This window comes from Egretta garzetta, unplaced genomic scaffold (assembly GCF_000687185.1).
Source record: "Egretta garzetta isolate BGI_Z169 unplaced genomic scaffold, ASM68718v1 scaffold564, whole genome shotgun sequence".
In the NCBI taxonomy this organism is placed as follows: Eukaryota; Metazoa; Chordata; class Aves; order Pelecaniformes; family Ardeidae; genus Egretta; species Egretta garzetta.
Window position 1 is genome coordinate 237,823 of NW_009259502.1, and position 15,336 is coordinate 253,158.

A 15,336-nucleotide genomic window follows, 5' to 3' on the forward strand; every position below is an offset into this window, starting at 1 on the left:
AATGTCAGGATTCAGTCCTTGCTGATGGGACTAAGGTGGTGGAATTCCTGTGTGTGTTCTCAAGGCTTTCTTTAAAAAGGTGTGAAAATAAACTCTACCAAGTACTCAATGTGTACCAAAGTTAGTGTTCCGGTACAGGTTCATCTGTTTCGTATATGGAGTCAAGCAGTTGCCCAAAGGCAACCATTTAACAACAACAGGGCCTTAAGACGCGGGATAAGCAGAGTCTAAAGGAGAAAATGTTTTGAAAATAAGTAGTCCCTGGTTGAAGTACTGAACTGGGTCTGGTAGATCTGGTGCTGCTCCTCTTTCTGTCTTCTAAGAGTCCTGGGCATCAGGTTGGAATTAAGGTCAAGGTGGCAGTTTTGATTCTGGCTAGTCAAGCGCTTGGGCACGGGGAACCTGATTTTTAACTTGGCTGTTGTGAATGCTTTGGTGTTTACAGGAATGCGTACAAAATCAGTCTTAATGCTTTGTATTCAAGTTAAAAAAAAAAAACAAACCAAAATAACAACCATAAGAGCTCTTTAATGGTACATAGTTTTGCAAAATGCTGTGCTTGTTAGTTTGAAAGAATGAATTGTTCTGGAATTTTCAATAATGTTTTGTTTTGTGAGTGGAAAAAATGCATTGTTGAAAGTTGCTTGTTCTTGGGTTTTTAAAATAAACATTCAAACTTATTTCAGGTGGAGAAAATTTGGCTTACTGAAATGCAAAGATCTAGAACTTATTTGGGATTTTTCTCTTTGCAGATATATTATAAAATGTCTAATGGTTATGAAGATCACATGGCTGAAGATTGCAGGGATGATATTGGTAGAACAAATTTAATTGTGAACTACCTCCCTCAGAACATGACGCAAGATGAGTTACGGAGTCTATTTAGCAGTATTGGCGAAGTTGAATCTGCAAAACTTATTCGGGACAAAGTTGCAGGTATAATCTAATATATAAGAAATTATTACTTTGTGATAGACTGCTCAAGCAAATGTTTAATTGAATGCAATTTAATGTAGAAATATTAAATATTTGTGTGTGTGTAATCAAGGTATTGAAAAGTATGCATAGAGTCGTGCTAAGACTAGATACTGAGTATTGGGAAGATAGAATGATTCAGGCTAAATTAATGACTGGTTTGTGTATGGTTAAGAATTCCAAGAGGTGCAGTTCCTAAATTTGAACATCAATAGGTATGTCCAAAACTAGTTTGAATTTGGTCCCCAGCTGACTTACTCTTCCTACAGCCTGAGCATTTTTGACTCTACCAGGGCTCTGAATATGCGAACAAACCTCTTGATCTGATTTTGATCAGTAAAATAAAGGTGTGGCGTGTGCCTGAAATGGTTGTAGGCCTTATCATTCTCCAGGAATTTAACTTGTAAATTCTTTTAAATAGGATTTTTAGTAGGAGCTTTAAAAAATGAAAGGAATGAATTTTTCATATTTGTGAAACTTAATGTTTCCTTGAAAACAAACAATGCCAGTAGAGCCACTGGTTCATTAACCCATGTTTATGTAGTTGCAGGAGCTTTGTATCTGCTCTGTGAAAATGTTTTAATCCTTGCACAGTTAAAAATCTTTGCTTACAAATTCTGGTTATTCTTGTTCAGAATTCATGGAATCTTGGGTTTAGTGGGAGAGCATGGTTGTTCCTGTAAATAAAAGTAATTGTGCTGTGAACCAGCTCTGCATGCTTGCTTGTGCTCAGCCTGCAGACGACGGCCTTGTGGAATTTTCTGCTGCACATGCCCAGTGCTGTATTTCAGAATCTAGCAATACTGACTTAGATCATTATCTAATCCATAACGAAACGGGTCTGAAACTGCTTCACTCTCTGTAAAAACTGCATGAAGGCTGATGCAATACATGGGAATTCTTTGTGTGTTATCTTAACTGACTTCAGTGCTTTATTTGATATGCTTGAGAATAGACGTGACAACTGAATAATTAAAAACTTTATCATTTACTTTCAGCATGGCTTCTCTGATTTCCATGTCTCTAGTTTTCCTAATTTCTTTCAGATGAAGTTTCACATGATAGCTGTCTATAAGTCTGTACTTACAGAATGTATGTGTAAAGTCACCATGCAATAGTTATACGAAATACTGATTTCTTTGAATATTTTGACAGCCTAGATGTTGTCATACAGTTTGAGATGCTTAGAATTAGAGGCTTGCTCTGGAGGCTACTTTTGCAAGGAAATAAGTTCACTTGTTTAATGGTAGCAAGCCGTTCATCAAATGTCATGGCTGATCCACACCTTAGCCTTTCAAATAAGCACAGAAGCAGCTGCGCGGGAGGTAAGGATATTTCAAATGGGAAGCAAGAGCCGTCATTACCTGAAGTTTGAGAGTCTACTTCACACTGTTCCCTGCAGCATTGAATACTCTGGTAAAGTCTGGTTAACTTTAACTTGGAACTTGACAGTTCTTTAAACTGGGTAGTTTAAAGTCCAAGCCATGTGCTCGTGTGCTTCAGGGTTTCTTTAACAACCCTCTGCAGAATCAAAAGTCAAGCTCCTGTCAGTGTTGCATGGAGTCCTTGAGTGCCTGCTGGCTTTTCTTTAAAGTGATTGCAAGTGTTTAATTCTGCATGGCTACATTGGTCAGACCGCTTCTGTTGCTGCCTGATTTTTCATTCACTTGCAACACTGTTAAGAACAATTCCCAGTTTCTCCATGCTCACCGATAGTTTTGGAATATAAGTAACTAAGAATTGGCTCCTTCAGGAACTTTCTAAAAGTACCACTTTTCTATTCCTTTTGCTTTTCTTTCCACCCCTTCATGTTTGCATTAAGATTTCTGTATTGTAAAACTTCACTCTAAGCAGATCTGATGTTTGGCTGTCCCCGAAAAGAACAGTCTTGTGGCAGAATCTGGCTTTCCTTGTGCCACCACTTGCATTTTTCTGACCCCGTGGTGGCCTAGCAGGAAACTACAGCTGCAGAAAAACCTGTTTAGCTCCCTGACCTCAGTTCCTGTGAGGTCAGATAAGCCATAATATCTGCATGTAAGACATAGTGGAGTCGAGTGGCCGGGACAGGAGGGAGGTAACGTCTCCTTTTGTTGGAATTAGACTTTTAAAATCAGTTTAGTTCTTTTCAATGAAATCACAGCTTTGGTGCCCCCTTGACATTCTATTAAATCAAAGCATTTTGTCTTTGGAGTTGCCTTTATTGACTGTATTTGCAGAGTTAAAATCAATGTTTGTTTAATAATGCTTATTTTCCATAAAACAATGACTGATATGTGTATTTTTTCTCAGTTCTCTATTAATGAAACATGTAGGGCAAAAAATGTCTTCTGCCTGGAATGCAGTGACTTATTGAATTAGCCTTAGCTTTCTGGAGACTGATTATTTTTGTTCGAGTCGATTTGAAAGCCAAAGTTTTGTTTTGTTTGAGCAAAATATTTCATTATGATCAAAATATATACGTTGGGGTTTGTTTCACATACAGCATGGTACTGAACGATCTTAAGTTCCGTGTATTAGATTGTATTTATAAAATTTAGAGAAACTTTGAAAGCAGTAGACTACTTACCCTTTATTTTGTTCCTGATGAACGTTATGGGAAGTCAAAGGTAGCAGCACACTGTATGTCAGTTTATATTCCTTACTGTGAATTTTCTGCTTTGTGTGCACATGGATTATAGCAGTTGGTAAAAGAATGACTGTGCGTTTGTCTTGTTGTTTGAGACTTGATAACTTCTTTTTCTGTTTTTTGCAGTAACTGTAAAGAGAAGCTTGTGCACAGTAGGTGAACATTAGACAGGGTGCAGTGCTCCTTCAGCTCTCCCTGATCATACTGGAAAGACAGGGTGCTGGTCGCTTCATTCTCCAGTTTGTCTCTTACATTCCTAAAGCACTTCCAGACGTGGCTTTGCTTAGCTTGTGACGAGTGAATCAGTACTCGGGGTCAGTGGGCAAATATTGGATTGTGGCTCTGTTGCTCACTGTACTTGTATTTATGGTGAGTATGTCTTGGACATCCAGAGTTTTCAGAAGAGAACTACAGAACTCATACTGGATATTGTTCTTCCTGCCAGGTCTGACGACTAGCACTAGCCATACCTCGGGGCTTAGAGCCCTGGGGAAATATTTGAAGGTTGCTTCCCAATGTAGTATGGCGCAGTGTCAAGTCTGAGATGTAACTTTTCACTCCTGGCCTTTTGTGGTAATTGCTGAGGCTTGTGAGTAACCATTGACCAAATTCAGCTGATGAAATCCTCTCTTCCTGTGGCTCTGGCTTATGGGGCTGAGAGCAAGGAAAAGTCCTGCGGTTTGGTCTGATCAGCCTGCACTGATTAGACCGTAGTCCTCTAGCACTGACTTGAGACACAATGGTGCCAAACTTGTGCTCTGTACTGATGTCCTACCCAGCAACGTGTATACTGTTAAATGTCCTCCGTAGATGATTCAACAGCAGAAATATGTCCTGTACCATATTTTGCACTGGGGGTGCTTGACTTTGCTGGGATGTCTGGGTTTCCAGCCAATCTGCTGTGCTAGACTCCTCTTACAGGTGAACATTTTTAAAGCTTTTCTCCTCCTTCAGTACCTGTTAATGCAGAAATCCAGGCCTTTGTGCCACTTGCAGGATTCTTGCTGAATTTCTTGCAGCACAGATGCGGATGACTCATTGTGTCAGGATGTCTGATTGTGCAGTGTGGATGCTTCTAATCAATAGCTGTAAATTTTCCAAGAGAGCCTGGTCGTATTTAGTCTGCTTTTCGTGCAGGTGTATGCAGACTTTTCACCCTTCTGGACCAAATGCTAAAGCTGAAAGTTAGTCTGCCACGAGCATAAGTTGTATTTGGTTTCTCTGTGTTCCCCGTACCCTGCTGAAGTGTTGGTACTTTCAAACCTGACTGTCCTAAAGCTCTGAAAAGGTTGGGTTAAACTTTGCCCATGTGTTTAGGGTCTCAGACCACAGTGGGATCTGTTTATTGCTCATGATGCCCATAGCTCTGCTCTGAGTACCTGGTGACAAGCTTGCTGTGTGCACCTCTCCGTAAGTGTTCTCTCTGATGGCAGTTGATTTTGGTAGGGAGGCATCCAACTTCTTGAGGGTTCTTGTTCCCTCCCTCACACCTTCTGTACTGCTTGAGCAGGGAAGAAGGTATCCCTGTGATACTCGTGACAAAATAGTCACGACTTTCTACTCTAGGAAATGTAGGATCTGGTCCTTCAGACTGTGCCAAAGGCTCTGTCTGTACCTGTCAGCTACCAAAGTACGGCCATCTCTATGCAGACACCGAAAGGAGACAGTGGCTTCCTCTCAGCTGCTTGCATTTGCTTATAGCTTGAGCTCTGATGGAGCCTGCTAACGTTGACCTCCTTGATCAGGGACAAAGGTAGCGCTCCACTGTTGCTGAAAAACGTGGAGCAGAATGGACATTTTGGGGTGCCTTGTTAAGGTTGCATGCAGAAATCTGGGGTCCCTCTTGTAACAGCAGGATTTTTTGGCTCACTTGCACTGCAGGTGTGCACGTGGCATGGTGCTGCTTACAGGACTGAAAATGAACAACTTGTCGGTAGTTGGAATTCCTCGGGAATCGGTGCATCTTCACCTATTCCCTGCCTTTTCCTTTTCACAATGTCTTCTCTGGAAGACTCTTTCACAGAAATTATGCAGCTGAAAAAGAAATTAATGACTGCGTCCTTGTAAATTTTTAAAGCCAAAAGGGAAGGAAGATTTTATTGCACTGCTTTCAGGCACTGAAGGGCGGCGAGCAGCACTCTCGCTCACACGGCAGGGTAACCATTCACTTCACCAGTGCTGTGGGCTCCAGTGTAGAAACAGAATTCTTAAGTGTTCTTGTTTTGTGGAAAGTATTTAAGTATTCTCTTTGGCTGAAATTGTTTCCTTTTGCATGGAAAACAACTGTGAAATTGCTTATGCAGTTTTGCTGTTAACTGTGTAATTGGAATGCATCATTACCCTTGGATTTTTTTTCTAGCTTTTTAATCACATTTGGTGGTGTGCAATTTCTTTAAATGTGCATTCAAGAATGCCTAACAACGATGGTTAACTTAATGAAAAGTGCAAATGGTTTGCAGACAAAGCAGCCAAATACTGAAAAGGTTAACACCCTTCTGGCTTCGCCAGCTTCACTTAATGTCCTTTACCATAAGGTAATAACTGAGTTATAGCAAGAGTTTGGGAATACACTTAATATAAAGGTTGCTTGGGTTCTTTAGCTGATGCAGCAGTTCCTGGGCTCTGCTTCTAAATGTTCTGGGAGCTTCTAGGATTGTCAGTGGACTTCTAGGAACCCTTTGAAGAACTGGCGTGCTTGCCACTGCCAGGAAAGGATAGCAGTAGGAGACCTTGACTTGTAGCGAGGAGCTCTGACACGTCTACTTCATCAAAGGAGGTTGGAACTTTTGTTCCAGTTGACCCCTGGTTAGGGAGGGTCAAACACCTTTTTAGCTATTGCTTAGGACAGGCCTATATAACAGTCTAGCCTAAAGTACAGCTCCCAGAGCGCTGAGAACAGCCATAGCAGTGCAGATGGGGACCACGGACTGTGTTGCGATCGGCCCATATGCACTCAGGAACGGTGTGCACAGTCTCCAGCAGTTATTGTGGCAGTTATCCCCATAACATCAGAGGCCTTGACCAGAAGGCCAGGTTGGATGGGGCTCTGAGCAACCTGATCTTTAGTTAACGGTGTCCCTGCTCACTGCAGGGGGGTTGGACTAGATGACCTCTAAAGGTCCCTTCCAACCCAAAACATTCTATGATTCTATGATAAAAAAGAACTACCTTGACCAAAAAAGAGTGTGAAGGTCTTGGGCTGCAGGGAGTGCCTGGGGCCTCTCGCTTAGGCTGGGTAGAAAGACATGTTCTTATTGCTGCAGGAGGTGTGCAGTGCTGGAGGACCTGTGTCACCCAGTGAAGGACCTGTGGTTGGATTGAAAAACGATCTCGGAGGTCGGTGATCAGCAGCGCAAAGTCCAGCTGAAGGCCAGTCACTAGTGAAGTACCCAAAGATTTGCTATCAGGGCCAATTTTGTTTAAAATTTTTGTTAATGGCCTGGATGATGGGACAGATTGCGCCCAGAGCATCTTTACAGCTGATAGCTAAGTGGAAGGAGTGGTTGATACACCAGGTGGTGGTGCTGCTGTTCGGAGGGACTTCGGAAGTGTTCTCTGAAAGCTTTAAGGCAGGGCTGGCGTAATGGAGGATGACTTCCTACTGTTCTAGGGTTGTGGGTATCCTTTTACTCTGTCTGGAGACATTGAGGTGGTTAAATATGTTCTTGCTAGGTACCCCTCCCTATGATACGTAGGCACATGAAGTCAGAAAAGCGAACGCCGTTGTACTAGCCATTGCAGGAAGTACTCTGCTTTACAAAAGCTGACATCTTCACTTCGTTTGCCTTTCTTTTCCCTCATCAAGCCGTAACAATGAGCCATATAGCAAAATCTTCCGTTGTACTCTGATATTTCCTAACATGTTTTTAGTGGGAGTTATTGTTCCACATCTTCTTAGAATACTTTCATTCTCTTCCAAGGGAGAAGCAGTATGTTTCTGCAGAATAACGTTTTAGTTCAGCTTAACCTAAGATCGTGTTGGCTCTGAACGCTTGCTGAGGTTTTGCATTGTAATGTTCGCAGCTAAAAAAGCATTGTTATTTGAAAGCTGAAGCGTCTTCACAAGGAGATGGGGGAAGTGGATTTTTCAGCCCTCGGTTTCTGTTCCAACCACAGATTAACAAAATCTGTCCTAAAGGAGATCTTACAGTAAGTGGGCAAGGCATTTTCCTCCGAAAAACTTCCTTAAGGAATTAGCCTGTGGTATTCAGGCACAATTGTGGGCCTGGTATTTTCTGTGTTCACTTTACAAATCCTTTTCACTTCACAGCATCTAGGATGCTGGCAATTCATCTGGAAAAAGAGCCCTGGAGCAACTTAAATCTCAATAGTAAAATGTTCTGGACATGAGAGAAAGGAAAAAATATAAAGATAACATATAGAAATTATAAGTATGTGGAAGGGCTTCAGGAAATGAAATTAATTACTAAAAATAGAAACCCTTTTGTTTTCAGGATTTAAAGCTGCTGCTCTTACTGCATATGGTTGGTTTTTTGGAGACAGCGAGATTCCTGGAAGCTGTCTCCTTGAGCTAGGGTGAAGAACAGACTTATGTCAAGTTAGCTTTGTAGCATTTGACTTCTCTCCTGAAGAAGTGTCTGTCTGAATTGCTTGTAGCCATCTTCGTTTCAAGGTAAATGCCATTTATTTTGCAAATGGAGGAGAGGCCATGTTTTTTTTTTTATTCATAATGTTTTCTTGAGTTGTTTGAAGGTCAGGCTTTCCAAACCTGTTAAATGCAGTTTTGCCCTTAAAACTTCCATAGATGAGACTATTCTGGTGAAGGGGCAACAGGCACAACCTGAAGCAGAAGAGGTTCCAGTTGAATGGGAGGAAGAACTTGTTGACTGTGAGGGTGCCCGAGCCCTGGCCCAGGCTGTGGAGTCTCCTTCTCTGGAGATCTTCAACCCCCGCCTGGACGCTGTCCTGTGCCCCCTGCTCTGGGTGAGCCTGCTTGGGCAGGGGGGTGGCACTGGGTGAGCTACAGAGGGCCCTGCCAGCCCCGGCCAGTCTGGGATTCTGGGATTCATCATTTGGCCATGGAATAGAAAGTGACTTGTGTTCTGGCTTATAAAGCCAAATCAAGCAGTGGGGACGCGGTCCGTATTTGAAAATCATTATCAGTAGAACTAGGTATTATTTTCTTTGTTTCCTTTCTCGTTCCTTTCTGTTGCAATCGAAAGTCTTTTCGGTGAGACACGCTGGTTTTCAGCCTTAAGGAATTGGCTCAGGTAGCAATCTGCGAAACTGTAGTAACGCTGAATTCAGTTGCTGCAGGGGAAAGGTACTGAGCTGTTGCATTGGCACTGAGCACAGAGGTGTTTAAAGGACAAATACTGGGAAAATGCTTAAACACAAACTTAAGCTTTTGGTTTTGTACCCTAAAGGGTGTGCTTAAAGTGTAAGTGGAGTGTGGCGCAGTGATTCCTGGTGTAGCGTTGAGCCGACTGATCCAGCCTTACAGCAGTGCAGTGCTTCTCAGGTCTCTTCCCAGGTTAGGCACAGGACCAGACTATCCAGCTAGGCTGAGCTTTGTCCCCAGCCTGGCACAAACATGATTATGTGGGATTTCTGCAGTGCTCTCTTGGTGTTTGCATGACTAATGATAGTTTTGAACAGCCTTTATGACTAAACTGGAGATGAAGCAGAACTGTAAAAAGTAATTCAGAATGATTAATTGTAGCTTCAAGAAGTTATTCAGGGGGAAAAAAAACAAAAACACAACCAACCCTCACTTCCATTTTCCAAAATCTGTATAAAAGACTGCAGGGGGCGAAGTGAAAGTGATCTTTAACATGCTACTTCAGTACCTGTACTAAAACAACTGTGCTTAGTTCTGTCTCAAGCAGAATGTTTTCCAGTTTTCTGGGACTTCCTGGGGTCACCATGGCGTAGGTGGGAAAGGAGGGATGTGTTTGAGAAGCAAAGCAACTTCTCAGTATCACTGCTGAAGCCAGGTGTAAGGACGTTGCTGGAGAATGGGGACTGGATCGGGAGAGAAGTTTCGGCTCAGGCAATGGGTTTTAGCTTCAGGTTCACGTGTTCTCAGAGTAGCTGAGATGCATCATCTATATCTTTAGTGAGGGACTGAGTGTAGGGGGTGTTCCCTGTATTTTCAAAAATATGCTGTGAGCTATGTGGTAGACAAGTAATAAATAGAATCACTTCTGTGTTGTGATGATAGGGTTTGAGCAGCATAGACTTGTAAGGGAAAATCATGCCCTTCTACTGATAGTTTTGAAGATTGGTGATGAAATACTTGAGATGTTCACATACAAAAATCTTATGATATGCAAAGACATCCGAAAGTCTTACCAGGAGCGGCTGAGGGAGCTGGGGGGGTTCAGCCCAGAGCAGAGGAGGCTGAGGGGAGCCCTCATCGCTCCCTACAACTGCCTGAGAGGAGGGGGGAGCCGGGGGGGGGGGGCTTTAACAGCCGGGCAGAGGCGGTGCTGAGGGCCAGGGGTTGGGGGTGGGATGGCAGGGGGAGGGGAGCGGTTGGGCTGGGGGAGCTGAAAGGGCTTTGCCAACCTCAATGATTCTGTGATTCTATTATCTTCTATGAAAAATGTTTGGTGGTGGTTTTTTTTTTTTTTTTTTTTGTAAGGACACCTTGTAGTATGAAACCAAAAACTGTCATGGGAATAACAAAGAGCAACCGCTTGTCCAAAGTTGAGCCAGACAGTGCATGTAGAACATGTTAGGTTCTGAAGCTGGCATTCAGAATATTAAAGTGAAAGAACGGTTAAAGATTAGGATGTGGAGCAGATTTAACGTTGGGCTGAAGGATGTAAGGAGGAGCTGGAAACCAGCGTCATCTCTTGAGACTAGTGGACAAAATAATGACAGTGGAAATCTACAGAAATGAGCTTTAATTCAATTAAAAATAGACCATTAGAGTCGGTGCTTCCAAAAATGTGTGACAGAATAACTAGTCCACTGGGAACTGGCAGAGTCTGTGTTGCTAGCCATGTAGCAGTTTTGGTAATTCCAGTCATTGGTTTCAGGGCTACACTAGAAATAAACTCAAAATTTAGAAATGATTCCATGAATGGGAGAAAATACTGTGAGGGAGAAGAAAATAGGTGATTCTTTACCTTCTCTAAACCTTTCATTAATATTTAATTCTCTTACATCCCTGCTTAGATGAAGTATGCATGTAGGCTGTCTTGATACAAAAAGACCTTGTTCTGTGGAACTGGAAGAACCTCAGGTTAATGTAGGGTTGAGTTCTTCATTCTGTCATTGGGGATCGGGGCTGGTACGGTTTTAAGGGACACTCGTCCGGCCTCCTGCCCAGAGCAGCGTCAGCTGGGAGGTCAGACCAGGTTACTCAGGACTTTATCCCATCTGGTCTTGTAAACCTCCACGTGCCCCCGTCCCCTGAGCATCTTGGTGGCCCTTTGCTGAGCTCATTCCAGTTTATCAATGCCTTTCCTGTACTGGGGGACATGAAAACTCAGGTGCAGTATTCTAGGTGTGGTCTAGTGAGTGTTGAGTACAGGGGAATGATCTCATCCATCTTCTGGCTGTACTTCTGTTGGCACCATGCAGGATGCTGTTAACCTTCTCTCTCATGGTGTGCTGCTGGCTCCTGCTTGCCTTGCTCTGTACCAGGATTCCCAGGTCCTTTGCCATAGAGCCGCTCTCCAGCTGGTAGGTGCCCAGTCGGTGTTGTTGCCAGGGTTTCTTCCTTCCCGTGGTCAGGACTTTGCATTTGTCCTTGTTGCGTTTCATAAGGTGCCTGTTGGCCCATTCCGCCAGCGTGTTTAGGTCCCTTTGAGTGGCAGCCCTGCCCTCCAGTGTATTGACAGGTTCCTCCCAACCTGGTGTCATCTCTGATCTTGGTGAGAGCGCGTTCCCATCCCCTCCTCCAGGTCATGGATAAAAAGTTAAACAGCAGGTCCCAGGATAGATCTGTGCAAAACTCTACTTTTTGCAAGCATACATGTAGAGGGGGGTGGTGGTGCAGGGTTTTTCCTTTGGTCTCTTTTTGAAGATGATGCTGTGTTTGCCTTCCTGCAATTGTTGGGAACCTTTTCCAATTTCCATGACCATTCAAAGATGATAGAGAGCAGTTTCGGACAGAACATGAGCCTGGTGTCTCAGCACCCTTAGAGCCCGTCTCATCCCATGGACTTGTATGGGTCAAGGTCTCTCAACCAGTCAGTCCCTGACTTGATCTTCATCCGCTGGTCCTTCTCCTTGAACTCTCTTGCCAAGTGCAGAGGCCTTAGATTTTGTTGGTGACGAGGCAAAGGCGCAGCATGTACCGCTCAGGAAATCGCACGCCCCGCTCAGCAGCTGTCCCATGTTTTCCTTTTTCAGCCTTGCACTGCTGAGACAGCAGTGGAAGCTTTTCTTGTTACCCTTGCTATTAGTTTGTTTGTTTGTTTGCATTCCTTTCAAGTCTCAACTGCAGTTGAGCTCTGGCTTTCCTGAGTCTGAGTGGACAGTGTTGCTGAATTCCTCCTTCCGTAGGCTGTCGCTTCTTCCGTCCCCTGCGTGCTGCCTGTTTGCGTTGGAGCTCTGCCACGAGTTCCCTGCTTAGCTGACACATCTGCTTGTTTTGCTGGGTGTTAGGATGTCAGGAAGCAAAGGTGCTGTATGCGCGGTGTGGACTCCGCTCGGGGGGGTAGAATACAGCCTGGCACCTGCTCTGCCAGGCCCACCTTGCTGCGTGTTGGCACAGCCCTTTGTTTTGGAGGGTTGATGCAAGGGTGCTTGCATTTTGTTGATGTGATTATGTATCCCTAGCTATACAATAGTGTAACTGTTCTAACGAAAGCCCACGCAGGGCGCATCTGAGCACTTTTAATCTGTTCTTATCCTCTGAAACTACAGATTCATGGCTTTGGATTCTGCATTTTCAGCACACTGATGTCTGGTAGCTGGACGTGGTTTTTCTTGATGCATTCCTACAAATTTAAGCTATCTGGTTATCGCTCACAGCACATTTTGTGAAGCCAAACAAACAAAAAACCCCGAACCCAACTCTTTGCAAGACGCCGCATCCTCCCCTGAGTGATGTCTGCGGAGATCTGTTCCATCCTTCAGTGTTATTTACTTGGGCTTTTTAAATTTAATCTCAAAACACTGTTTCCCAGTTCAGAAAATGCTTTCGTACTGAGCTGCTCTGACGTAACAAGAGCCAGGTTTAAATTTAGGTTTTCTTGAGAAGGATAGCATGGGGAGAATCTGTGTTAGCTGCTTGGGGGAGGCAGCTGGTCTGTAGTGAAGTGGAAAATAGGTACTAGCTCTGGTCTCGTGTTCGGGGCAACTGGGGTTGTCGGTAGCAGGAGGGGAATAAGAAACGAGCTGGGAACTGAAGCAGCGCGTCTCGAGGAGCTGGGAAAGGAAGCAAGGACATGGACAGAAAACCAAGTGATGTACAGAAAGAAAATGAGTCCCCTCTTTCATGAAAGGGCTTTTTATCACGGAAACAAAACTAGATTCTTTCTGCTGAAGGGGTATAGCAGTTTGCTTAAAACTAGGTTTTGTGGTCACTTTGTTAATTATTCATCCAGATAAGGACCTACTTGTTTCTTTTTTTTTTTTAATCTCTGTCTCTTGAGTATATTTGCATTTATGTATATGCAAACTTTTTAAGAAGTTTTTTTTTAAAACTCTTTTTAATTACTATCCACTAAAATAGATTGAAAATGGTTACCGTACTGCCGCCTTGTGCATCATCGGTTTCTAGCAGGCTCTTAACATCGTGATAAAGCAAATAACTTGTCTCCTTGCCTGGGATAAGCACTTGACATAAATCATGATGCTGTGCAAATGCTGGTTCCTTATATATTTTCTGGCATGCCCTAAAGGGAAAGTAGAGTGCACTGTTTAGGAGGAGGGGATACGGAGTGAAATTGTGAAGCAGAGAGCATTCCTGATGAGTGACCTGTCAGAGGAATGGTGGAACGTGCCTCGTGCGGTGCCAGGACTGTCGTGTGTTAAATATCCTACCCTGTTCAGAGGTGAAAACTGGTAACTGAACAGCAGGAGATGGCTGAAAATGATGGCATTAAGTATTTAGAGCAAGATAATTTAATATATGTCGTCAATTTTGTGTGGGTTGGCTTTTTTTTTTTAGCACTTAGGGACTGTAAAGTCATGTGACACTGATGTATTTTAAAGGTGGTAAGTGTAGCCTGAGAGAGAAGGTCTGGGTTCTAGGTTTTTGCAGAGAAAGGTAGGTAACCGGTATTTTCTTATTTAGTGGCAGGTAAAAGTTAACAGGACTCATTTCTGGGTTTTAGTACAAACTTATTGTCAAATGCCTGTAGCAAATATGAGAAAGCCTGGTAACGGTTGTAATCTGCCACTTCTTAGACCTGCTTTTTTTAATGTTTGTTTCTGTCAACCCCATTACATCCCTGCTCTCTTTTCCCAGGGCTTTCCAAGTCTTTGATAAGGAATATCATTGAGCAACCCGCATGAAATTAGAAGTGGAGAAGGTGCAGGATTTTGCTCAGACGAAAACAGTGAAGAGGGCCAAGGGGATGTGGGCACTGCGAGTGTAAGCTCAAGGCCAGTGTTTGCACAAGAGCAAGGGGGTACAAAGTGTGAAGACCTGCATTTAGAAAAGGAGAGCGCTGGAGGGGGTTGTAGATCATACTTCCAGTCAGTGCCTGGGACAAAAACCAAACTGCTTTTAATGTGAAGCTTGCTTCTGTTTTAGGGAAAGGGAGTATCTACAGGTTGTGATTACAGGGACTGGACCCAGACCGCGTGGACCCTTTTGGTCCCGAGTGTCCATGAGCGCTGTTACTTACATACAGGATAAAACCCAAACTAAGTAGCTTCATCTTGCTTGTCACTGGTCTCAAACAGTGCATGAAGGTACGGCCTGTCTGATGCTTTGCAAGCAAGCGTCAGGGCGAGTAAGCGCTGCGTTACCTGGGAACTTGTTGCAAGAAAATAGGGAAGGATACTCACTGGCACTGGTCATAGGCTGAGCCCCTGATCTCCGTGACTCAGAGTACTAAAGATAGCTTAATAAATTTATATGGTGTGGAATCCTGCTGCTCTTCCCCTGCCAGGAGAACAGAGGCACCCCCTCCCCAGTGCAGCGTCTGCCTGGGGGGAGGCAGCCCTGACTGCCGGGGCTCAGTGCCTTGGACTCGGCGGGATTAGTCTTGTTGAAGTCTGTTTCCCTGGTCTTTAAGAGCCTATTTCCGTAAACTTTATTAGGACCTGGTTCTATTCAGTAGTTTTCTGGAATATTCATGTTTGCATGGCTCTTGGGACAGACTGAAAATACCTATAAAGCAGCTGGTGGTGTGAGCCTGCAGGGCGGGTGGACCTGCTGTGCCTGTAGGGGTGTGGGGCTGCGCCCACCCTTGTAGGAGGGGAAAAAGTCATTGCCTGTCTGCGTGACACTTGTTCCCTCTTAAACCTATCTTTATTTTCTTGGTCAGATTCTGGAGAAATAAGCCAGGGTCTGGGTGCTAAACATTTTTCTAATTGTTAAATTATTTGGTTTTTTCATCATGGGAAAAGAATCGCATTAGGTAAGTGATTGTGGACTGACCAGATCTGATCTAAATGATGGACTGTCTCTGACTAATCAAGCAGAAAATGAATGTTATAAAGAAATCCACAAAAAACATGTTATAAAGAGATCCACAAAACCTATGCTGCAGGTACGTGTAAGATAATTTAGACATTAGGAAAAATTTGTTTCAATGAAAGCGTTGTCAAGCACTGGAAGGGGCTGCCCAGGGAAGGGGTCG

At 43.7% G+C, this 15,336-nt stretch overlaps 1 protein-coding gene across 2 annotated transcripts in view; it reads left to right on the forward strand.

The window, feature by feature from the left end:
* Positions 1 to 755: 755 nt before the first annotated feature.
* Positions 756 to 15,336, forward strand: part of ELAVL1 (ELAV like RNA binding protein 1) — a 32,983-nt gene continuing 18,402 nt past the window's right edge. For both annotated transcript variants that reach the window (XM_035892999.1, XM_009637439.2), the window contains exon 1: positions 756 to 936. In XM_035892999.1, the coding sequence (XP_035748892.1) occupies positions 765 to 936 (172 nt within the window). In that variant the 5' untranslated portion in view covers positions 756 to 764. The remainder of the gene's footprint in view (positions 937 to 15,336) is intronic.